This window comes from Sebastes fasciatus, chromosome 12, assembly GCF_043250625.1.
Source record: "Sebastes fasciatus isolate fSebFas1 chromosome 12, fSebFas1.pri, whole genome shotgun sequence".
NCBI classification, from domain to species: domain Eukaryota; kingdom Metazoa; phylum Chordata; class Actinopteri; order Perciformes; family Sebastidae; genus Sebastes; species Sebastes fasciatus.
In genome coordinates this window covers 14982000-15005607 of record NC_133806.1, presented here as the reverse complement: position 1 = coordinate 15005607, position 23608 = coordinate 14982000, and the positions used below count along the sequence as shown (strand labels likewise).

Below are 23608 nucleotides of genomic sequence, written 5' to 3'. Positions count from 1 at the left end.
GATCCCCAGGACTCACAGCAGCCCAACATAGGAAGTGGAGCCCAAAAATGCCAACTAAACTGACTGACTGCTACATGAAGGGTTTTCCTTACACAGGCTAAACTGCCTGAGGCAAAGGAGTGGCATAGTTGGGTTGTCCTTCTCTTCACCAACACCTTGTTCACATGGAAACAAACTGTCATTTGGTATGTTTTCATAAGGAAGACTGAGAGAATTTGTATCCTCTTTGCTTAAGAAGTTGTATATGTACCACACTCAGGGTTGTAATGTAACTACTATAGATTCCAATATATGAAGATTAAAAAGATGAATATACTGTATTATTTTGTTGATTTCCTTGTTCATTTGTTGCACCAGATTACGGCAATACGACTCAGAATGAAAGTTACTACATTCACCATTGAAGACATTTTTAATGACAATAATCATGTTTGCACAAAGTCGAGTCAGAACGAATACTTAAGTCTTAATTTTCTTTCCAAGAAGGATAAGGAGATGCTATGACATCAACATGAGTGCACAAACGTGTAATTGCACATAAATACTGCATAGAACACTTGAAAGAATTTATCTCCCTTATTTTACAAAAGATACTGAAATCAGACAAAACAAATTAAGACATCCAAAGACTTTGGGGAAATAACTGATTGAGAAAATAAATAATTTCTAAGGACAAGAACTGAAATAGTTCATATAGATGATGGGATATCACATTTTTATACAGACACATTTAAAATGTGCAGTTTGTAATTACACCACATGCAATGTGAAAGGGTAGAATTTGAAAAGAAAAAAAAAACCCATCACAATCAAAAGAAGTTATCCCCAATCTCAATGCAGCATCAGGAGATAATAAGTGTTTGATTGTCTGTATGCTGAGAAAAGATCAATACATGTTTCCAGTTCACAGTTTACAACAAAGTATGTACACAGCAGCTTCAAGAGCAGCCACATTATTAAGTTAAACTTTATGATCCAGAGATGTAGGAGAGAAAGACCTGGTGGCCCCCGGGTGGAATGAAGAGCTGTATTTCAGGGAAACGGTATGTATTGTTAGTGCAAAGGTAAAAATTAGATAGTAACAATCATTCGGCTGACCAGTTTTACAGAAATGATATAAAATCAGATGAAGGCACAAAGAAAGGCATCAACATCCATCAGAAATATCCAGTCAAAAGATAGATGTTCAAAATGAATGAGGTAAACAAGGATGTAACAGCACATATCATACACAGTATATATTTAGAGGATACTTTTATTGCTGCTACACTGAGAGGCTGGTTGATTCAGTTCCATGAAAGCACCATTTCCCATGTTGTCTCTAGCTTTGCTGGTGTACAGTGTATGTCCGCTCCTTCTTTATCTCATTCCAAAAGGGCAGAACTAGGAGATGATGTTAAATGTCAGAGGGCCGGGCTGGGCACGGAGGGGGTGGGATTCTGCCAGATGATCATGTGACTGCGTTCGGACCGCTGAGGCGTAGCTTGGGATAACTCAACTGATCCCTCATTTGCATCGTCTCCTGAAAAAGTGGACGGCACAGTGAGGCATTTCATAAACTAAGCACTGACTAAAAAGTAAATACATGCAACATACAATACAATACAGTAGGAAATGCTGATCCAATACATCAGACGGTTTAAAACAATTTGACACTACAAGGATATTTTCCTTCAACTCACCAATTCGGAGGTTGATGTAGCCCTCTCCTCCACTGAGGATAACCTGAGAGGTAGTGACGGTGCTGCTGCCAGGAGAGACGATCAAACAACCTGTGGGGTCAAAGATGTCACTACAAGACAAATACTGCATGCAAGCTCACTCTGAAGGATCTCTGTGAATTGACAAGTTGTTGATGTTTAGCATGTTCGGTTTGAGACGATCAGATTCTTACCAGGTGCAGCAATGATGAACCTGACAGCTTGTCTGTGTCCATGGTAACACAGCTGGGCTGATGAAATGGAGCAATATGGGATGGAAACAGCCTCTGATGCTGTGAACGATCATTAATATAGTTAATGCTAGATAAGATTTGACAATATAAGATTTAAGTACCTATACTCTCAGTCTAACAACAACCAGAGACAGTTCAGAAAGAAGACAGTGCACTGACAGACAGTTTCCTGTATCTGTGTCACGTGACCTTCGCCACTGCCCCGCCCCTTTAGGAGACTATCGGCATGTCTTAGGTCTAGTAACTACAATAGGAGAAGTGGACGTGAACACAGATTATGACTGATCCTTTTGCCCGATAGTCACCAAAGTAAATTTTGGACCCATTTTTTCCCAGGTCCCATATCTTCCGAACATTCTGATACTAAAATGACATTTTTCACAAATCAGGAGAAAATTAACTTTGTTTGAGACCTTTCTCTGTTTCAGCAACACTCTCGCGAGATCTGGCAACTAACATTTGTGAACGCCCTAGCTAACTAATATTCATAATGCTAAACATAGCGGTTAGTAAAATATAAATACATTATGCAAGTATAGCCCAATCTGCTTTCATCCATCCGCACAACTGTTCACAACACTTCAATACGAGGTGGGGGGGGGGGCAAACACGCCATGACCATGCCCACTTGGGAGACAGGAAGTGTATACCATTTCAAACCATTGACAGAGCTTGTAAAGCGTCATCTTTGTTAAAGAGCATCTTTGATAAAACTCACTTATGGATAATGGGATGGAGAAAATGGCACCACCTCCTGTGCCCACCCACAGACGGCCAGAGATGACAGAGAGAGACGAGATCTGGAGAGGTGAGAGTGACAGGAAGGCTTGGCCTACAAAGAGAGACAGAAGCATGTTAGCTGAGCTGCAGGAATGAGTTTAAACTCAACAAAACAAACTAAAAATATGTTAATTATTTGTTTAATTCAGAAAGATAAACACATAGTAAATTCAATATTTGTAGCCCCCTGGCTCTAACAATACTTGCTCATTTTATCTATAGCAGGTATTCTTTTTTCCAGTTTGATTATGAATTGCTGCCACACACCCACAGAGGAATTTGCACGTACTGTTAAAGCCACAAAGGCTGCTAAAATATATAACTTTAACATATGAAAAGAAAAATTCACAAATACCACACTCAATGAAAAAATTAAGAACAGGGAGTAGGTACTAACAACGACAAGATTTCAAAGTGTCCAGCTAATTTAACAATAGTGTGAGCTGTACTGCTATGAGCTTAAACTGTGCTTGTTAACATTATAGGACATAACTACACAATGCTGTAACACACTGTAGATTCCAGAGTTACAACATAGGCATACTGTACATGCCCAACTATAAATGTATGTTTTTTACATTACATTTACATTTTTGATTTGTAATAAATAGAAAAAATAGCATTTCAGTACCTAATGTTTTAGTGACTAAAGCAGTAAAATCGACTTCCTGTAGCGGCCGTCCTGTGGACCAGTCAAACAGTCTGAGGATTGGGTCAAGTCGGCAGGACGTCCAAACACCGCTTCCACCAGCACACAGGAAACGAACCTGCTGCTCACTGCGTTCAGAGACTAAGAATGATTGCTGTGAGGGCAGATAATGAAAGAATAACGATGATGAGTTCAAGGACGGTGCAAATAATAATAATAACATTATTTATATAGCTCCTTTAAAAAGAGAGTTTACAAAGTGCTTTGACAGACAAAGTAAGCAAAAGCAGGATACAAGGCAATATGACAACAAAAAGCCAAACAGTGAGGCCAAACAAAAGCACGTCACAGATAAAACAGTACAATGGATACAAATAAAAAAACATATCAATTAAATAAATACAAATAAAAAGAAAAAACTATAAAACAATATAACATTAAAAGACGATAAAAGGCCGACATCACATAAAAGTCTATAAAAATGGGTTTTAAGAAGTGTTTAAAAGAGATTACTGATTCTGTGAGCCTCATCTCCTCAGGCAGGTCGTTCCAAACCCGAGGGGCTCTGATGGAAAAAACACGGTTACCTTTAGATTTGAGCCTCGACTTTGGAACAGCCAGAAGGGCCCCACCCGAGGGTCTAAGGCTACGAGTTGGCTCATATGGGGTCAACATTTTCGTAATTCAGCTTGGAGCCAAACCCAGACATGTTTTAAAGGTGATCAGTAAAATCTTAAAATCAATTCTTAAACGACCAGGGAGCCGACAGAGAAAAGCCAGGATTGGGGTGATGTGATGTCGTCTGTTAGAAGGAGTGAGAAGCCTAGCGTTTACATGAGACACAAACAATGTAGGTACCTCCGCTACTTCTTACCTCAACCTTCTTGCTGTCAACGTCAACCACATGGACTCTGTTCCAATATCCCACCCACAAACGGCCACCTTTTGCAAGGCAGCAGCGAATGGGCTGCAGAGGAGTTGATCCAAGAAGCATCACCGAGTGTGACTGTAGATTCCAGCCACCTGTCGATCACAGCACTCATTGTTTCATTATTTACATTAATAAACATCAAGTAATGAGAAGAACGCTAAATGAAGAGATAGATTAACTGACATATTACTATGGAGTCAGATCAGTGTCAATATTAATGAATGCACACAGAAGGATTCACAAATGTTTTTTGTGATTTATATGTAAACGACTATCTCCACAAAAATATTTTTCAATGCTTACAAAAATAGTTATTGTTGTATATGAATGTAAAAAAAAATTCACAAAAAAACCAAACAAGGTTCACAAATATATTTCTGATGAACACACACATATATCTTGTTTTAAATAAATGTATTAAAAATCCACAACTATATGTATTAAAAAGTATTTGCAATTTTGCAATATATTTGTGAACCTTATTTCTTTATATGTGGATTTTCTTTACATTCATACAACGATAACTATTTTTGTGTGCACTAAAAAATTGTTTTGTGGTGAGAGTCATTTATATATAAAAATCACAAAATACATTTGTGAATCCTTCTGTGTGCATTCATTAATACTGAGTCTGATCTGACTCCATATATTATTCTTTACATACTTCTTTATACTATAACTATAAAGAGGAAACAGAAAGACGTTACCTGAACTGTGTGAAAAAAATGCTAAAGTCCCATCAGCTAAACCAGCGATGACTTGACCCTGGGAGTACCTGTTGGATTGAGACAACAAAAAGTAGCTTATTTTCAAAGATTTCTCAATGAAGACATGAAGATAACTTCATGTCACATTACAACATACAATAATTAGATGCTCATACTTAAATGTGAATATAAATTTGTTTTGCAGATAGAACTCACATGAGTGAATGAACACCTTCTGAGAGAGAAACAGACTGCAGACAGCGCCTCCTGCCAGCAGAGGCTGAGTGTACCAGTATACTGTGAGACAGTGGGAGAAAGAAGAGGGGGGGGAAAGACAGAGAGAAAGAGTAAGAATGTTTTTCCAACATGCATTTTACTGTAATCATTTACTACAATCAGAGAGTTATTTATCTGTTTATTCAGCACACACTACCTTCCTTCCTGAGTTCCAATCCACACAGTTCCTGCAGTGTACCCTGACATAACAAGACCAGAAAGGAAAGGAAGTAAGTTATCAGTATGGTATGAGGGGATGATACAAGTACAGAATACATCAGATAAGTTTTCTGGTGCAGCCCATTGTACTGGCACTGACCTCGGGGAGGCACAGCACAGATGCAGAGGGCAGGAGCTGTGGGAGGGAGGCTGAACTGATCCAATACTGTGTTGGACCGTGCTGGATCAATCACTGTAATATCACTGCAGGAGGCAGGGCCAGAAACTACCCACACAGAACACTGGCAGAGAAGGACGGATGTGGAGTTTGGAAAGATGAGTGGCGTGAAACAACATGTCCATGGGCAGCGTTAGTTATGCTTGGATGGCATTGTAAATGGTGATTAGAGTATGACTAGAGTTGTTATTTAACCAAGATAATGACAGACTTACTGTGGCCTCTCCTGAGATGTCAGGCGTGACTGCAACCGCACAGTTCAGCTGAAGGGAAAAATAAGTTAGGACCCACGTTTAAATGCACCAGAGGTATGATGTAAAGGCCGCTAGGTTCTTGTATTGAACAGGTTCGCAGTGAAAAGATGTACCTTAGCTGTGGAGTCTCTTTGATCCAGCAGTCTGAGCTGCATTAGAACAGGCACATCCTTAGGCTCTGGGACAGGTTCTTGGGATTCCTACAGTGATGACAGTTAATCACCAGGATATTGTTAGGATTGTGGAAATAAACACGTCTGAGCATGTTAAAATCTCTGTGGTGAGAAGGTAAGACTTTTTTTCATTGGTTTAGTTCAAATAAATGCTGTACGGTATCAAAAATGCACAATTCAGGCTCATAAAAACAAGGGCAGCTTTAGGCCCATTTTTAATCATGCACTCTTCTACATTCCCTCTGAGATTGTTGTATTTCCGTGTACCCATGTGTGCGTTTCTCCTACCTGTGTGTTCGCCAGCGGTGTGCTCCAGCCGTGAATCTGCCGTTTTCCAAGCGATGCCCAAATGTGGGTGCGAATTTCTCTGTAGAGTTCTCTCCTCCTGACACGAGGGGAGAGAGCAGCAGGAGAAGCAGATCTAGAGAGAACGCTTCTACTGTTAATCAGCTTGATTTGAGTCTTTTAATAATGATTCAGTTTTGATTGCAAATAATGATGTAAACAGAAGAGCATATGCAAGAGTGGCATGGCCAGAAACACTAGCTTACTCAGCATGAGTATGACTGACAACCGGTAGTTGTGGAGACCCCAGAGGAGAGCGACTGAGTGACGGAGAAGTTTGCAGGGCAAATGCAGAAGGTGGGATTAGGGGTACCTTGGTCAGGCCAAACAAGCGGTTGAACCTATAATAAAAAAAACACAATATCAATATTTTATAAGGACTATAAAATGTCTGACTACAGCACATTACCAAACGTGCAATTACATTGAACACTTGTTTAGTTCAGTCGCTCTGTGTTGTGTCCATGTAATAAAAAGATAGTTTTACAGACATATTCAGTATGAATCCAAAAACAGCAAAGAATCTTTCTTCTCTATTTGAGCCAGAGTATACGGATGAAGAGCTCCTACAAATTGAAGAGCGGACGAGGAGAGAGAGAGAGAGAGAGAGAGAGAGAGAGAGAGAGAGAGAGAGAGAGAGAGAGAGAGAAAGGTAACAAGCAGGGTGAACCAGCTGCTGTAAGGCCGCGGAGCTCAGCAGACTGGTGTTGTTCCTGTGGGCGCTGTGATGCCCACAGAAGAGGAAAGCTGTAAAGAGTGGGACCTGTTGTTGCCCGATATTCAGATTTCACAACGAGACTTCTTCTTGAGTGGGACTTGGCCACAATAACAAACAGACTGGATAAAGCGAAAGGTCAAGAAAACGTTTCATTTCTCTGTAGGGTCCTTTCCATAATGTTGTCAAACACTTATAATAACAGTCTCAGCCCGTCAGCGGCAAAAACATGCACTTTTATTGAATGTAACTTTACATTGAAGCTGCTCATTTGCCCTTGCAGCTCATTTTGCAGCTGCCGGTTACAGCGTTATCCCTCAATACAGGACCAGGTTCAAAATTGTTGTCCCCATTAGACACTTAGACACAAAAAAATAGAACAATAGAGTCCAGATTGAAAAATACCAAAGTTGCCCTTTAAGGAGCCGTCTTATTGCCTTCATGTAACGCTCCTAAGCTCCAACTTCTACATATTCAAACACTTCTAACCAAATGAACCCTGACCTACCTTCCCACGGCTTTTGTAATTGATATTGTAATGTGTTTATTGCCTACAGGTTGTTGTTATCAACAGAAGTTCAGGGCAACCTGGCAAACTTTGTTTTTTTATATGGAATATTGTTTCATATGTTATTGGTTTGTTTTATGGTAATCCACAATAACAATATTTCAGTATCACTATCCTCTGGCACACAGATGCAACAGGCACGGTTACCAGGCTACCCTCCGAAGCTGCACAAGCCAACTTTTTTTGTGTTAAGAGGACATTTAATTGACAAGATGATGGGTATGAGGTATATTGTCAAATGATAAGACAAACACTTACTTTCTCCAAACACTTGACCTTTTGTCCTCTGTTAACCTCTCATCCTTTGTTGCTCTATAAAACAAGAAAAAAAGCACTAAATCAGTTTGAAGACAAAAACTATAAACACAATTGTTCTTGTTTTAACCAAATTGAAAATTCTCTATTGGAACTGAGTCTGAATCTGCTATGAAATACAACTTTTAAATCCTTAAAAAAACATATATACCACTATGTTGATTCAGTAGCATAGTTACCTGAGTGTCTGACTACGTCTTACAGCCTCCTGCAGCTCAAAGAGACGCTGCTTGTATTGGTTCTTCTCCATGACCACGCGAGCCATTTCAGAACGAGAGAAGTGGCGCATGGATGAGGGCAGAGAAGCCTGAATGTAGAGAATTATGCTATTTAATCAGGTATATGCACACGTTTCATACATTATAATTAACACTGAGCTACTGAACTTTAAAAGAGCTTCAACAATGCAGTGCTACTGTTGCTGCGTAATACAGTAGATCAACATTTTAAAATAACAATGTTTCCTTACATCAGGATCCTCAGATTGGCATGCTTCCAGTTCTTTCCGAAGTCTATGAAAAATAGTGGATATAAAGCACAAAGTTATTGTAACTGCAGTATTTATATTATACTGTATATATACTGTATATATATGCAATATTTTTTCTAAAACAATCTTTTACACCTCTTAGTTTCCTCCTCCTTCTCCTTCATCCGCGTCTCCAGTCGCGAGACTGTTTCCTGAAGAGAGGTCACCTCCAGTTTAAGAGCTGAACGGTCATCAGTGAGCTCTACTACTCGAGATATCAAAGCCTTACGGGCAGCTTCTACTAACTCACTGAAAAGAAAAGAGCAAAAGATGAATAATTTAAGATTATGAAGACACAAGGCTGACTTCCAGAAGTGGAGCTCCTTGTCTCTATCATTGATAAGTAGAATTCATACGATAAAAATGAATGTCCTGCCTAGATTTCTCTTCTTGTTTCAATGCATCCCTTTTGTTTTTGCCCAAACGTCTTTTCAAATCTACAGACCAAATCGTTACCAGTTTTTTTGGCGATGGAAAAGCACCCAGAATGAGGAAATCATTATTGCATTTTAATTCAGTGGTGGACTTGCCTTACCTAATTTTCTATTTTACTATTGCTCAGCACATATTTACAAACTGACTTATTGGCTTCAATCACCGGGGTCGTTATGGTGTAGGTTGAAGGCTCAAACATGTTCCTCATCTTCCCCAATGGCTCTACTCACTTCCTCCCTACCAGTCCCACCAAAAACATCACACTTGTTTCGTTACTTTCAAGTTAGACACTGTGCCTCCTCTCTGTTTCCATGCTATCCTTCCCTACCTGCTAACTAGCAGGATGACCTTCTGACCCATTATCTCCATTAGAAATCACTCATATCCATGATATATGAGCAACTCATGGCTTTTGATGGTCAAAACTAGAGTTGCTTGGGAGCAGAAACTGGGGGTAGATTTTACAGATCAGTGGTGGGATAAAGCTGTGTACACAATACGACCAAGCACACCTTGTGCCAGGCTGGAACTTATACAGTTCAAGGTGTTAATTTTTAAAAAACTCGACTATCTGAAATCTATCCAAATGTTGTAGACTAATGAGACACAAGTCACGCTTCCTCTATTAACCTCAGTCATTTTTTTCTCCTAGACTACATAAATTTGAATCGTTATTAAGATTTGCCCCTTTATAGAGATATTTGGGGTCTCTGTTCATTCTTCAGTCAGACATATTTGCCTTTACTGCTCTCTTAGCAAGACGGTGTATTTTACTTGAGTGGAAATCTCCTAAGGTGTAATCTATTTCCCTGTGGCTTAGAGATTTTATGTCTTTTCTTAAGTGGGAAAAGATATGATCCTCAGTGAAAGGCAGCTCTGCTAATTTTTTTACATAAATTATTTTATATTTATATATTTATTACTTTAACTCCTTACAAACTTTGTCAACTGACTAATCCCTCTCTCCCCATTTTTTCTCTTTTCTTTAGTTATTCTTTTTTTATTTTGTATTAAGTATTCTTATTTTTGTTTATTTAATTTTCACTTTTTATCTATTTATTCATAATTATTTGTATGCTTCTATATGATAAATAGTCGACTAGTAGCATTGATATTTTCTCTACATATTTTCTGTATACCCTCTTTGAGGCCCCTGGGGATATTCATTTCACGACAAAGATTGGAAAGACTTGTAATTCTATACTTATCTCTTTTTATCATTCCGTATAAAAAGATTAATACAAAATAATAATAAAACATTATGAAAACAATCACTTTGGTAAAGAGAGTAAACAGTTCCAACAAATTAGTGACTATAGCATTTTCTCCTCTTATTAATTCTTTTGTACTGAAGAAAGAAACCCAAGTGTTTGGAAAATCCCCTGCACACCGGAATAGACGTAACAAGGTCAAAGAAATCAAATATAGGACTCACTGGGTGACTTTCAGTTCCTCATACTGAGAAAGAATCTCCTCAAACTGGTCTGCACTGCCTACACAGAAAAGAAAGTATTTCAATGTTTGAACACAGATAACACCGAGAGAAATATAGGCAATAATAACTGGTTTTACTATTTACTCTTCATTCACATCCAAGAAAAAATGACTACATGGAATGGTGCAAAATGGTAAAGAAGGAAGTAAAACTTTATGAAACCTACAGCAAGAGACCTTTTTCACTGATGTACTTGCACTTCATGTTAGTAGGGTATAAATAGCTTCTCACAATTTCCAGATTATTTAAATAAAGAAAATAAAAAAGCTCCCGTCACCTCTGATCACTTAATCTGTGCTTCAATGCTGCACATTGCATAACACAGGCATTATTATGCAAAATGATAACTGGCCAATTCCTGGGCAGTTAGTGTTTTGTACCCACTAATTAAACTTCTGGTTTAGATGAAGAGAAAGTACATCAACCACGTTTGTGAGAAAGGTCTATAAATGTGTGAATTTACCTCTGACACTGGCCCCTCGGTCTACACTCTCCAAATAATCCCGACTCAGCTCCGACAGCTCAGAGAACACAGAGTCAGTGTTGCGCAGCTCCCACTCCAGACTCTCTTCTTCCTCCACCTCCTCCTCCTCCTCGTCTTTTTCCTGCCCCTCTCCTCCCTGCACCTCTTCTACTTTGTGCTCCACCACCTCCGTCATCTCGTCCTCCACGTTGGTCTTCGACTCATCACTCGGTGGCTCTTCGCTGTTTGATCTAACTGGGGTGCTGATAAAGATTTAAATGAATAAGTAAGAAATGAGAGACAGTGAACCTGAGCTGAAGTGAACTTGGGTTTAGATAATGATTATTACCAATACATTTCACTGAAATCTCCTACTGAAAAAAAAAGCGAGTCTGTGGTTTCATATTATTACCTTTCATTCCCACTGTCATGAAATTGCCTCAGCTCAGGAGTGGAGCTTATGATGTCATTGATAAACTGATCTGCGGCGGGCTTTGCTGCAATGTCAATCGCCTTTTCTTCCATGGCTACTAAATCTTCTAAACAGGGGGGACCAGAATGTGAATATGGTCTTCGAATCATCTGCAAAAAGAAGAGGAAGAAACAACAGCTCCTAAAACCTTGTATTAAAATTGTTCAAAATATAGTTATATGTGTAAAGTGAGAATATGTTTACCTTTTCATTCACACTGGATTGTGACAAGACTTGGTTGGACGGAAATTCAGCATTCTTGGGACGCACATGATTTCTAAACACAACATGAGTTGAGCTAAAGTCACCTGTATAAACAGTATCAATGTGTGCTTCTGTCTTACATTTTGCACCACTTTCTTGCAGCACTCTTATCATTACTGAATCATAGCCTGTGACTTGTGATCAACACCTACCAACAACTGCCACTAAATACCTTTATTTTTTTCAAACAAAAGCTCAAAGATAAAATTATAGCTTTCTCGTTAATGAGCTAAACCTTTCCATAAAATTTTCATTTAAAAACAATACAACATGGCAAATTTACTAGTGTGATCCCATGTGTGACTGAAATGCAGCAAAACGTAACTTATATTTGCATTTTTCAGTTATATATAGTGTACACTGTACCTTGCAAAAGGTGAACAGGGATACTGCTACCCTGCTTCTATGTTATGCAATTGTTATGGTTAAAGGAGCAGTGTGTAAGATATGGAGGTATCTAGCGATGAGGTTGCAGATTGCAACCAACTGAAGCCTCCCATGTGCCAAGCGTGTAGGAGAGCTACGGTGGCCGATGCGAAAACAAGAATGTCCCTCTCTAGAGCCAGTTGTTGTAAGAGTAGTGTAGGTCTTTTGGAGCAGAGCTAGGGCTTAGAGTGTGTGTGTACGTTAGAATTGAGCAGCGGCAACTGGAGCGAGTAACGTTATCAACTCCGGCCCAAGCAGGAAAATTTAACCGTGTTTGGTTGGCGGAGCAACACGGTGGATTCCGTGATGAGGAACCGTTCCCTATGTAGAAATAAACAGCTCATTCTAAGGTAACAAAAACACAATGATTCTTATTTTCAGGTGATTATACACTAAATAAAACATACTTAATAATATTATATTCCATTTCTGTCAATAGATCCCTCTAAATGTTACACACTGATCCTTTAAGTTCAGAAATGTCCAATATACAGTAGGCTTAGAGTAGGATTTCTTGATTATGTTGTTGACTACAACCCACAGTACCACATGTATGACTCAAAATAAAACTGCTGTCATGGAATAATTATAACCTTCCTGTGTGAGGAACTATCTACAGTATTTGAAATGAGTTGTAGATAAAGGAGTGCTGAATATGAACCTTAAAGGAGAATCTCTTTCAGAATCCTTCCTCTTTTCCAAAAGTTCCCGATGTGTGTGAGCCAGCTAAAGGAGAGAACATCAGCGATATGTAAGAAATAGAACAGTGACAAAAACTGCTTAATATTGTAGTTTAAGAAATCACTGTGTGGTGATACAAGAGACTAAACAGCAGTATCTGACCTTGTGGTGAGTGTGTCTCAGTGTGCTCAGTTCTCTACTCAGATTTGCCTTCTGCTCATCCAAGGCCACCACTGCAAGAAAACATAACAATCTACTGATTCAATATCAATGAAAACTTTATAGACTGTAGCTCTTCTTCAGCATGATTTAAAACGTATCTTGTCATGACATGGATCATGCACAAGAATGAAACTGAAAGGAGAAAAATGACTAGTTTGAGATAGATGGCTAATATGCCATTGAAATACTCACACTGATCAGCTTGCCCTCTTGCTTTCTTCTCCAGCTCTCTCCCTCGCCGCTCTCTCTCCTTTTCCCTCCCCTTTATGGCTCTCCTCTCTTGTTCAATTTGGTCATCCAGCTCCAGATACCTCTAAGGAAAACAAAATGCTTTAACAGCTCTGAGCCATAGATTGTATATAAAGATGGACGGCATGACAGCTACCCAAAAGTGAAGCCAAAACATCTTGATCGCCCCCTGGTGGCTGGCTGCAGTGTAAGTCATAAATCCCACCCCCTCCTTGTTAGCGGATGGGACATGGGCCAAACTAAAAAGTAAAAGTACACGACAAATAATTTTTTCCCAAAGATGGTTTCTGTCATTTTAGGTAGGTCTTATCACACTGATGTATGTTCAAGTGTTCATTTTTCTTATAAGTTTGAATTTAATTCATTACTTTATGCTACAAAAAGGGGGTGAGGATTATTTTGGCTTCACTTCTGTACAGTGGGAGGAAGTGGAGATGTGTCTTCCATCTCTATATACAGTCTATGCTCTGAGCACAGAAAACCGCCTACTTTCACAGCTTTTAAAAACACATTACCTAAATCATGGTATACCACACCACATTAACACTTTAAAAACTCCATCAATCCCCACCTCTTGACTTTCTTTCCTGAGCGCTTTCTCTGTTTGGTATCTCTGCAGCAGCTCTTCTCGCTCAGCTTTCTCCCTCTCCGCCTCCTCCTCCCTGTCTCTCAGCTGGGCTTTGCAGCTGGCCAGCCCCTCCAGGACCCACACAAATATGGGCACCAGCGACTCCACCACACCTTCGCCATGGGCCTCAATAACTGTCTGTGATGGGGCAAAGCAGCAGAATGACAAACCATTCAGAAAATGCCTTTTTTTCAAAACAATATTAGTATAGAAAGGAAACAATAACTTGGAGTAGCTGCTTTACCTGTAGCTCTGAATACAGTTTTCCTGCCTCTTCACTCACAATGTTGGGGTCCAGCTCCACCTCCCCTGTCCCACACAGCACTCTCTCACTGTACTCCATCAGCCAATTATTTGTATCTGCTGTATTAATTGTCAAAATGGCTTAGCCAATTCAACACTGAATTTTTGCAACTCTGTAAGCCAATTGTGTTGCTCTCCTGACTATACTTCCTCTCCAACCACTACAACTAGTTTATCTGGCTTTCTAACATTTCTGCTAACACCAGCACCACCCATCCTTCCCTACTTTATGTTCCCTTTGTCCTTGACAAGGGCAACATCATCTTATTAGACTGCATTAAACTAGTCGTTTCTGTACTGTGAAGTTTTTCTGATGTCACTGGGCGTTTTAGAGTCCATCCTGGGAAAGAAAAGAAGAAAATATAATGATATATAATGATAATCTCTTCTACATTCCAGCTAAGTTAAATTGCAAAAAGTTCAGTCAACTGTGTAATACATAAGCTTAGGCATGCATTTTTCCCTTTTTTCCACCTAATTACCACCATAGGCTTATAAATAGTTGAACATGGCCAAGTGGTTTTCTGCTATTATAATCTGTGACTAACCTAATTTGTTTAACACCAAACAAAAACAAAGCATCTGTTCAGTAAGGATGAAATTTCAATTTCAATGGTTGGTTTTACACTAAAAAGACATTCATTTATGATCAGTAATGTGTTAGTGTTCAGGCTTACAGACAAATGTACAGCTTAGAGTACATACTTTCACGCCCAGATGGGTTCTCTTTAAAGTAGCCGTTTTCAAAGGCAGACACTAGTTAGCTGTATGTAGTTCTGTGGGTTGAATACATCTGAAAATCATCAACAAATAGTTGAAATCAATTCAAGCAAAACTGACCAAAATTCCTTTATTTCAGCTTCTCAGTTGGGAGTATTTCCTGCTCTATTTTCTCTTATGCAATAGTAAACTGAATATATTTTGTACTGTTCGTAGGGACAAAACAAACCAATTATTTTGCCAGTTATTTTCTCAATTAATTGTTTTAGATAAGATAAGATAAGATATTCCTTTATTAGTCCTGCCATTGGGGAAATTTGCAGTGTACAGCAGCAAAGGGGATTGTGCAAAAAACAAGATGCATCAGTTAACACAGTAAAAAAAAAAGAGCTAAACAAAGTGTAACAAAATATGAACCATTAAAATAGAAGGAAGTATAAAAAATAGGAGCAGTATATACAGTATTGACAATAAACAGACTATTAACAAAATTGCGCAAGTGGAAAATGATATTGCACAGTGAGAATGAAATGAAACTGTTTTTGCCAATAAAAAGGTAAAGAAACATTATTATTATTTCCTGACAGCTTGTATAGACAAAATAATTAATCAAGAAAACAAACAGCAGCTTGATTGATAATGAAAAATAATCATTAGTTGCATCTTTAAACAACAGTATATATTTTGGAAAGGCGTCTAATAAAATGGTGTAAATTTGCTCAAAAAGATTCATATAGCTCATTTATGGTTCTTACAATACTTTTGGCTTTAAGTTTTAAAGGTCCCATATTTATAAAAAAGTGAGATTTTCATGTTTTTTTATTATACAGCAGGCTTAAGTCCTATATAAATACTGTGAAAGTATCGAAAACACTCAATCCACAGGGAAATACACACAGCCCATATTCAGAAACTCTGCATTTGAAACAACCTGTCAGGATTTCTGCCCATTCGTGATGTCACAAATATACAATATTTAGACCCTTGACACAACTTAAATGTAAAAAATCTAAATGTGTCCCAGTTTATTCCTGGTTGCAGTGTATGTGAATGTCATCAGCTGACAGGAAGTACACATGGACCCAAGCTTTTGCCTAGCAACGCAATTCTGTTGCAATTCCCTCAAAATGCTCTGAAACGGAGCGTTTCAGACAGAGGGTAAATAAAGGCATATTCAGGCTGACAGTATGAGGAAAATAAAGGTGTTTTTTTCTAACATTACAGCATGTAAACATGTTCTAGTAGAAACACAAAATACAAGTATGAACCTGAAAATGAGCACAATATGGGACCTTTAAGACCCTTTGGCATTAAATCCAGCTACAGATGCAAGATAAAGTGGATTTTTTCCTGCTGATTATCTATGCATCTCTAAGAAGAACGATTATGTAATGTGCTGCACAGGAGACTAACCAAACGACAGCTTACGTGTGTATGTAAGAGCACTACAAATAGCACAGAGAAGTTCAATGTAGGCTTCATGTAAACACACTAAAAACAGCATTAAACTAGTCAGCCTTCTTGGCTAGCTCAGAAACAGACGACACACTTGAATTGACTGACTGTATAAATAAGTAACGTCACTGACAGTTGACACCTTGAGAGATATTTTAGCAGCAAGTTAACAAAGTTGTAACTTGACTATAAAACAAGCGGAGTGGTCGCGTTGCTCTGCTGACATTTTACTAACTCACCTTGACGACGGACTCCATGGTAACTGTCACTTCTCTGCCTCAAAATTCTAGAATTCCAGCCGTGTTTTTTCTTCGTGGACGATATCAATTACACACCGTGTTGTTTGATTGTGACGTGCTCAGACGTGTCGACATTGCAGCCAATCAGAGCGCGGCAATCGTCGGTTGTAACCAATAGGCGGGGAGAGGAGGCGGGACTTAAGGCAGTTTTGTTTTCAAGAAGGAGAAAAGTTTCCTGAAACTTGAAAGATGACACGTGACCATGGTGACTGTCAGGTGATCTGAGTTATGCACGTCAAAGTCGGTTTACCTGTTGAAATGCTTCACATACCTGCAATCTCTTTTGCCATGTCACTATTTGCTTTTCCCCATGTTGTCCTTGTATCTGTTTTTATGTATTTAATTTTTTCACAATGTTTTTTTTTTTTCACAAAATTGCCCAGAAGTCTTTATAGATATTCTCAATATCAATATCAATATCCTCCTCACAAACACTAACCATACACTTCTACGCAACACACACACACACTTGTCTTTTTTTGATATATTTACTGTATTGTTATTGTTGTTATTATATATATATTGTCCTAATTGTTTGTTATCACTATTATGTAGTCATATTATTTCTTTATATTAATCTTGTGTCTAGGTGGATGCTTCAGATAAGCCCTGTGGGGTTTTTTGCCTCTTCCTGCACTGTATATTATTCATTTATTTTTTTGTTATGTTGTATAGTCTTAAATTGTGCAAAACAAATAAACAAATAAACACTCCAAATGATAAGAATATTATCAGAAAGTTAACACTGAATGCTGCTTGTAGGTAAAGCGATTCAGGTGTCACGTTAAAAGGCAAAGGAGGCAATTGAGCCTCTTTTTATAGAGGCATCCCTGAAATATAATAAATAATATATTCACTATGAAAACATCTTGGACAGAAGGTGGGGCTACTATTTCACACAGTGAGGGACAGTAGGAGACAGCATGTACTGTACATCACAGTGAGGAATGTCACTGTGATGAACAGTTCGTCTTAAGTCCAGCAGATGGAGGTACGCACACATTTCCCACCTCTTGGTCCCCTACCTCTTCTTTCTTCCCCTTTTTGATTTCTGTTCATGTAGTTGGTTTCTGTTCTGTTGACCTGCACTAGTAGCCCTTTAAAGGTCCCATATGGTAAAAAGTAAGATTTTCATGTTTTTTATATTATAAAGCAGGTTTAAGTGCTTTATATATCCTGTGAAAGTATCGAAGCGCTCAATATACAGAGAAACACACACAGCCCGTATTCAGAAATTGTGCATTTGAAACAAGCCGTTAGGATTTCTGTCCATTTGTGATGTCACAAATATACAATATTTAGACCATTACAGGGTTTTAAATGTAAACATTCTAAATGTGTCCCAGGTTATTCCTGATTGCAATGTATGTGAATGTCATCAGCTGACAGGAAGTAAACATGGACCCAAACTGTTGCCTAACAACACAATTCTGCTGCAATTCCGTTGAAATGCACTAAAACGGAGCGTTTCAGACAGAGGGTAAATACAGGCATATTCAGGCAGACAGTATGAGGAAAATAAAGTTTTTTTTTACTTTACAGCATGTAAACATGTTGTAGTAGACACACAAAGTACAAGTATGAACCTGAAAATGATCATGATATGGGACCTTTAAAATACGATCCATGTCCTGCTTTTCTGACCTTATTTCTTCATATCTCTCTGCATTGCATTTATTACAAAGCATAATAACATCCTACATCTTCCACATCCACCTTGACAATTACATTAAAGGGTCAGTTCACTTACATAATAGCGCTCTTACAGTTACAAAGTAAAGAAGAAATAAAACAAAAACAACTCTTTCTTACTTACCTGTGGTGACCAGGCGTCCCGGTTTTCTCCGGGATTGTCCTGGTTTCAAGCTTGGTGTCCCGAGTCCTGACAAATATCTGTAAAACTCTCAAATGTCCCAGTTTCCACCACAATTAAAATAATGATAACAATATTATACTTACAAAGACGTTTATCATGTTATCAATATCAATTTTACATATCGTCCATTTATTATATACTCTACATGGTCTGTCTACATGGATGTAAAATTGCCGATTGTGAGAATGAAAGAAAATACAGTCATCATGAGTAAAAACCAGAGGTAGGCAGTGGTGGTAGGAGTACTACTACATGCTATAAAATATACAAACATTACAAGTAGATGTCCTGTATTCATGATTTGACTTATGTAGAAGAAGTAGAAGTAAATAAAATAAAACAAATATATAAATAAAGTATTCATCAGGCAGCAGAATGGCACCTTTCAGAGTATTGTGATTTAACTACTTTATATACTGCTAGGTAGTTTAATCCATAACAATGCATCACATCATACACAACAAAACATAAGCTGCTCATATGTTTTGTAAAATGTTGATCATCAAAGTAACCAGTAAAGATAGCTGTTGATATGAGGGAACTTGTTATGTTTCCCTGGAAAAAAGGAGTTGCATTTCTACATAACTTAGATTGAAAGATAAAGGGAAGAGCAGGAATGAACTTTGTAAAAGATCAGGATGTTTTTTCCTGTCCAGTATGACTGTGTGTTATTTACAGAACAGCCTGTTTTAGCTAATCCATTTCTCTTATATTCTGTCAACAATTCTTCTTTATACCGTGACTTTTTTAATTACCCTCCCACTCTCTACAAGAACTTCTTTTCCGTCCTCTCTCTCCCTTCTTGTCATTTCTCTCTTCTTCTTCGTCAGGAGGTAAAATGCCACCACACTACCCACCATCACAAAACTGAGGGTCAGAATCACAAATCCCAGTCCCAGTAAGTGAGAGGTTCCTCCTTTAGTCCAGTTCAGTTGGTCCCACACCCCCACGCCTACACAACTGAAGCCGACGAGAGTTCCCCAAAAACCGAAGGCCAGCATACAGGATCCACAAGACAGCTCAACGCCCCCGGTCACCACGGTGATGCCCGCCACCGAGACGACCCCTCCTGGTAAGGTCACCGTCTCAGATTTAGGGTCGTAGGTCACAGTAGAAGCAACATCTGAGAGAGTTGAAGGATCGAGCGTTTCCATCTTGGTTGTCATGGTTGGTTTTAATTCCTTTATCAGACGGCCAAAAGTGATTTCATGCAGCTTGTTCTTCTTCTTCTTGTTCTTCTTCTTTCTTACTCCTACAACATGACACATAGTCCTTATTAAAACCCTTTAACATCCAGTTTCCCCATTTTATTTCCCCTTATGTAGAGTTAAGATTGGATAAAATCATCTTATCCCTAGTTCCAACTCTTCATTGAAGCTACGTGATGTTTACAATGAGTGAAATATTCAAACCATGTTATTACTGTATATTTCACCAAAGATGTCATTGACACTTTTCCCCTTAAATATTTGGGGACTTTGGGATCTCCACTACAATTTAAAATAAAGGTCTGTGGGTGTGAACCATGTTTTGCTGCACATCATAAGTATGTAATGACTGACGTATGGGCTTGGTTTAGAAAATAATAGAATAATAATGGTATATTTTTTTTGTGTGATCAAATTGTATTGGTTTTAAAGACATGCATTGGAAATTATTAACAACAGCTAAAAAAACAAAACAAATTACATAATTCAGATTCTAATACTAATACTAATAATAATTATTAATATAATAAAATAAATATATATATAACTATTTGTAATTATTTAAATGGCAAACTGAATGAAAAATGAACTGGACTGAACGTAAGATACAAAGCAACTGAATTAAAGTTTAGATTCAAACAAACCAACAAAGACTGGAGACTGCATGATAACTATAATGCCCTCACTAAAGCAAAATGCAATAAGCCTCACTCTCTTCAACCCAATGAACAACAGCAGGTCTAGAATTGTAAAATCATGTTTATGCAAATTAAATTGCTCAAGCCCACTAAAGTTCTAAATCATAAATTGAAATCAAAATCAAAAGTTTCTGCTAAATGCATTTCTTTACTATCTAATCTGTTGGATAGAAAATAATATTAAAGAGTAGGACTCTTACTAATACCGGAATTTTGGATATGTATTTATATAAAAAGTACAGCATTGCTTACCTCAGTGTGGAATCAGGAGCTTAGATGTCGGTGGAAATTGTGATAAGTGAAGGTCCTTTGAATTCAGAGATGTGATTTTTTTTTGTATGTGAGTGATTTTAGTGAAAGCCTAAAAGTGCTGCTGACTTTCTCTCTGGACAATGGGTGTAGAAATGTGAGCAGGGGCCCCAACTGCTGTTACCTTTATCATATACGTCACAACCTGAGGCCTCACATCATGGTGGACACAATCGGCAAGATTGTTGTCACCGCTTGTTTGTTCCTCTCTTCCTCTTGTCCGTCATTAAGCATCATTATGACCCATTACCAGATATTTATCTAGGAACAACTCCCTTCCTCTTTTCCTCTCTCTCTCAGTCTTAACATTTGAGTCAGGTCCCACCAAGGCATTGTTTGGGCTGAGAGTGGATTTTCTTTCTTTGTTTTAGTGCTTTCACTTCTAACTTTTTGGGACGTGAGGTGTACTATTCAACCTTGTGACTATGTTGTCATAGGATTGGGAATGGATATAATTGAGAGATTTATACTGGAGGAGGAAATGTTGAAAAGTTGTGTTATCGTGCAATACATTTGGGAACTAACCATTAAAGCTGCAGTAGGTAGAATTGGAGCAAATATGATTCAAAAAAGTTATTTTTATAAAACGGTCGCTATATTCTGACAGTAGTGGATGAGACAGGTAATCTGAAAAAATCATGTGCCTCTGTGTCCTCCGGTGCCCCTAACGGCATCTGCAAGATTTCACAGACCGGAGGAAAACAACCAATCAGAGCCGAGCTGGAGCCTGCCGTCTCTGAGCAGCTGTCAATCACTCGCGAACTCCAATCAAACGGTCAAACTAGGCAGCGCTGATCAAATATGAATTAATATTCTGTTACTGTAATGCCTATTTCTCACCTCAAATGTGTTCAGAAACATCTTGTAGTGTACTGTTTAGCTGTAAAATGAGAAAGTTTGTGACCCGGCAGCCATGTTGAGATCAGTTGAGGAAATAACAAGCACCACCCACCAGAGCACAGCCAATAGGAACGCTCTCTCTCTGAAATGACCTGTGATTGGCCAAAGTCTCCTGTCATGGGCTATATTTTTTTTAAAGTCTGAAAACAGTTCCATGAGGAGGAGCAGAAGTCTAGTTATCTCTCAGAACACTTGAATTACAATATGCAGAAACGTTATTATGGAATTTTTGCCCAATGATGCCAAAAACGTTCTGCCTACTGCAGATTTAAGTGATTACGTCCGGTTACGTCTCCAGTCTGATATGATATGGAGCACACAGCTGATATGTATGTGGCTTGTTTACATGATGTAACAGGAGTGCCTATAACATATTCAGTGTGGACAGAGAGCGTCTGATGCTACGTGATGCATCCGACTATCGCGCCGCATCGCATGTCAGAACAAATTGCAGCCTAAGTGCCCTCTTGGATGCCCCTATGGTAGATAAAACATGATGAAGCACACCCTCTAGGGTGGCCTTAAAATTGAGAAAACATGATTCAGTGCCATAAGGGCTACTCTACATGCTATAGAAAAACTTTCTGCACGCTGGTGCCCTTTTTATTTCCCCTCCCCCTGCTCGTTGGACAGCCTGAGTCTGCCACTGCTGTGTGGGGCAGATTTACAGAATATGTATGTCAGTGCTGACGTTGAAGCGGCTCCCAGGTCAATGCTGCAACAGGTGAAGCGTGATACTGCCAGTTAATTGGCTATAATGCTCGCCAGCCAACTAGGATGCTGCCAGTTGCGAGACACTGACCTATTGCAGATATTTCTAGATGTGTTGACTTCTACTGCCAAACAACTTTCACTTAGGCTGTTACCGCACTATGTTTTATATGCATTACTGCCTGCAAAAGAAATATACAGTATATATTCAATTCATAGTTGCAAATGTAATAGTTGCTATAAAGAATTGATCATTTTTTTCTAAATAATTGTCATTTATTGTGCCTTGATGCTATAGATTGTGCCTATCAACATTATATGAATCCTCTCCTTCACCACAGGTAGAAAATTATCTCAAAAGTGACCACAAATCCTTGCTTGCTCTAGCTCTAGCAATAAGTCGAGCCGAGGGTACAGGTCAGGTGTCAGCGAGTGATTTGTCGACAGCAGGGGGTAATTCTATTGGCTATGGCACTCACAGGATGATGATGATGCTAATTGGCTAATTGGGTGGGCCGGGGCAGGTCACAAGTAATCCAATAGATGGACTCACCGAGCATATTTATGGAGCAAGAAAATCCTGTTGCAAAAATAAGACACAAATGATAATTATACAGTGTAATAAACAGAGTATATAAGAAGTAGTGCTACTATTGCAGTCAACTTACGCTTTCAGCTGTCCCGCTTCAATATACACACCCTTCTGCAAATTTTTAACACATAAACTCTGCCGTATGCCCCGACCTCAATGCTGAGTCAGTCTGAAAGAGCAGTTAAGACAATCAAGATAATACTTTCAGTCTAATCAAAGCAGACACAGAAATTAGGGGTGATGATGTAAATCTGTCAAAGTGAAGTGAGTTTGATGTTCTGATTACCGTGACGCCTCCTGTAGGGTGATGGCTGTTGATAATAAAGATGGAGACCATACAGAGAAAGGCCCAAAGGACTGGGACTGAGTTACAAGGGCCTGGGTGGAAAAGTTTAAACCAGTGGAAATGAAGGCAAAGTAACGAGTGTGCATGTTTGTGTCGGTCAGTATGTAAAACAGGACGCATTTAGTGCATGAGACAAGGGAAAAGTCAAGCCCAGGACCGAAAAAGACTAAAAAGAAGGAGATTTTGGTTAGTTAGGAAATATGGGCAAAACGTTAAATATTTGGTTCAGTGAAACAAACCCAGGCTAGTGACAGAAGAAAGAA

General features: G+C 38.7%; 2 protein-coding genes across 4 annotated transcripts; both read right to left on the bottom strand.

The window, feature by feature from the left end:
- Nucleotides 1–393: 393 nt before the first annotated feature.
- Nucleotides 394–16784, bottom strand: LOC141778887 (C-Jun-amino-terminal kinase-interacting protein 4). 2 transcript variants are annotated; one of them, XM_074653408.1, is made up of 28 exons: nucleotides 16646–16784; nucleotides 14173–14571; nucleotides 13872–14066; nucleotides 13244–13364; nucleotides 12992–13062; nucleotides 12810–12874; nucleotides 11663–11735; nucleotides 11399–11568; nucleotides 10987–11249; nucleotides 10464–10521; nucleotides 8690–8842; nucleotides 8534–8576; nucleotides 8244–8371; nucleotides 8008–8061; nucleotides 6673–6807; nucleotides 6410–6542; nucleotides 6062–6148; nucleotides 5910–5957; nucleotides 5617–5758; nucleotides 5455–5497; nucleotides 5238–5318; nucleotides 5022–5089; nucleotides 4258–4406; nucleotides 3366–3537; nucleotides 2673–2786; nucleotides 1895–1993; nucleotides 1683–1772; nucleotides 394–1522 (listed from the first exon to the last, which is right to left on the bottom strand). In XM_074653408.1, the coding sequence occupies exons 2-28, from the start codon at nucleotides 14269–14271 to the stop codon at nucleotides 1404–1406; spliced, it is 2973 nt and encodes a 990-aa protein (XP_074509509.1). In that variant the 5' UTR covers nucleotides 14272–14571; nucleotides 16646–16784; the 3' UTR covers nucleotides 394–1403. The 2 variants fall into 2 exon arrangements, with proteins under 2 accessions (XP_074509509.1, XP_074509510.1); XM_074653409.1 differs by having other exon boundaries at nucleotides 6410–6506.
- A 1936-nt stretch (nucleotides 16785–18720) lies between these two features.
- Nucleotides 18721–21468, bottom strand: LOC141778886 (uncharacterized). Of its 2 annotated transcripts, XM_074653407.1 has the most exons (2): nucleotides 20740–21468; nucleotides 18721–19833 (listed from the first exon to the last, which is right to left on the bottom strand). In XM_074653407.1, the coding sequence occupies exon 2, from the start codon at nucleotides 19745–19747 to the stop codon at nucleotides 19313–19315; it is 435 nt and encodes a 144-aa protein (XP_074509508.1). In that variant the 5' UTR covers nucleotides 19748–19833; nucleotides 20740–21468; the 3' UTR covers nucleotides 18721–19312. The 2 variants fall into 2 exon arrangements, with proteins under 2 accessions (XP_074509508.1, XP_074509507.1); XM_074653406.1 differs by lacking the exon at nucleotides 20740–21468 and having other exon boundaries at nucleotides 18721–20721.
- Between the last annotated feature and the right edge of the window lie 2140 nt (nucleotides 21469–23608).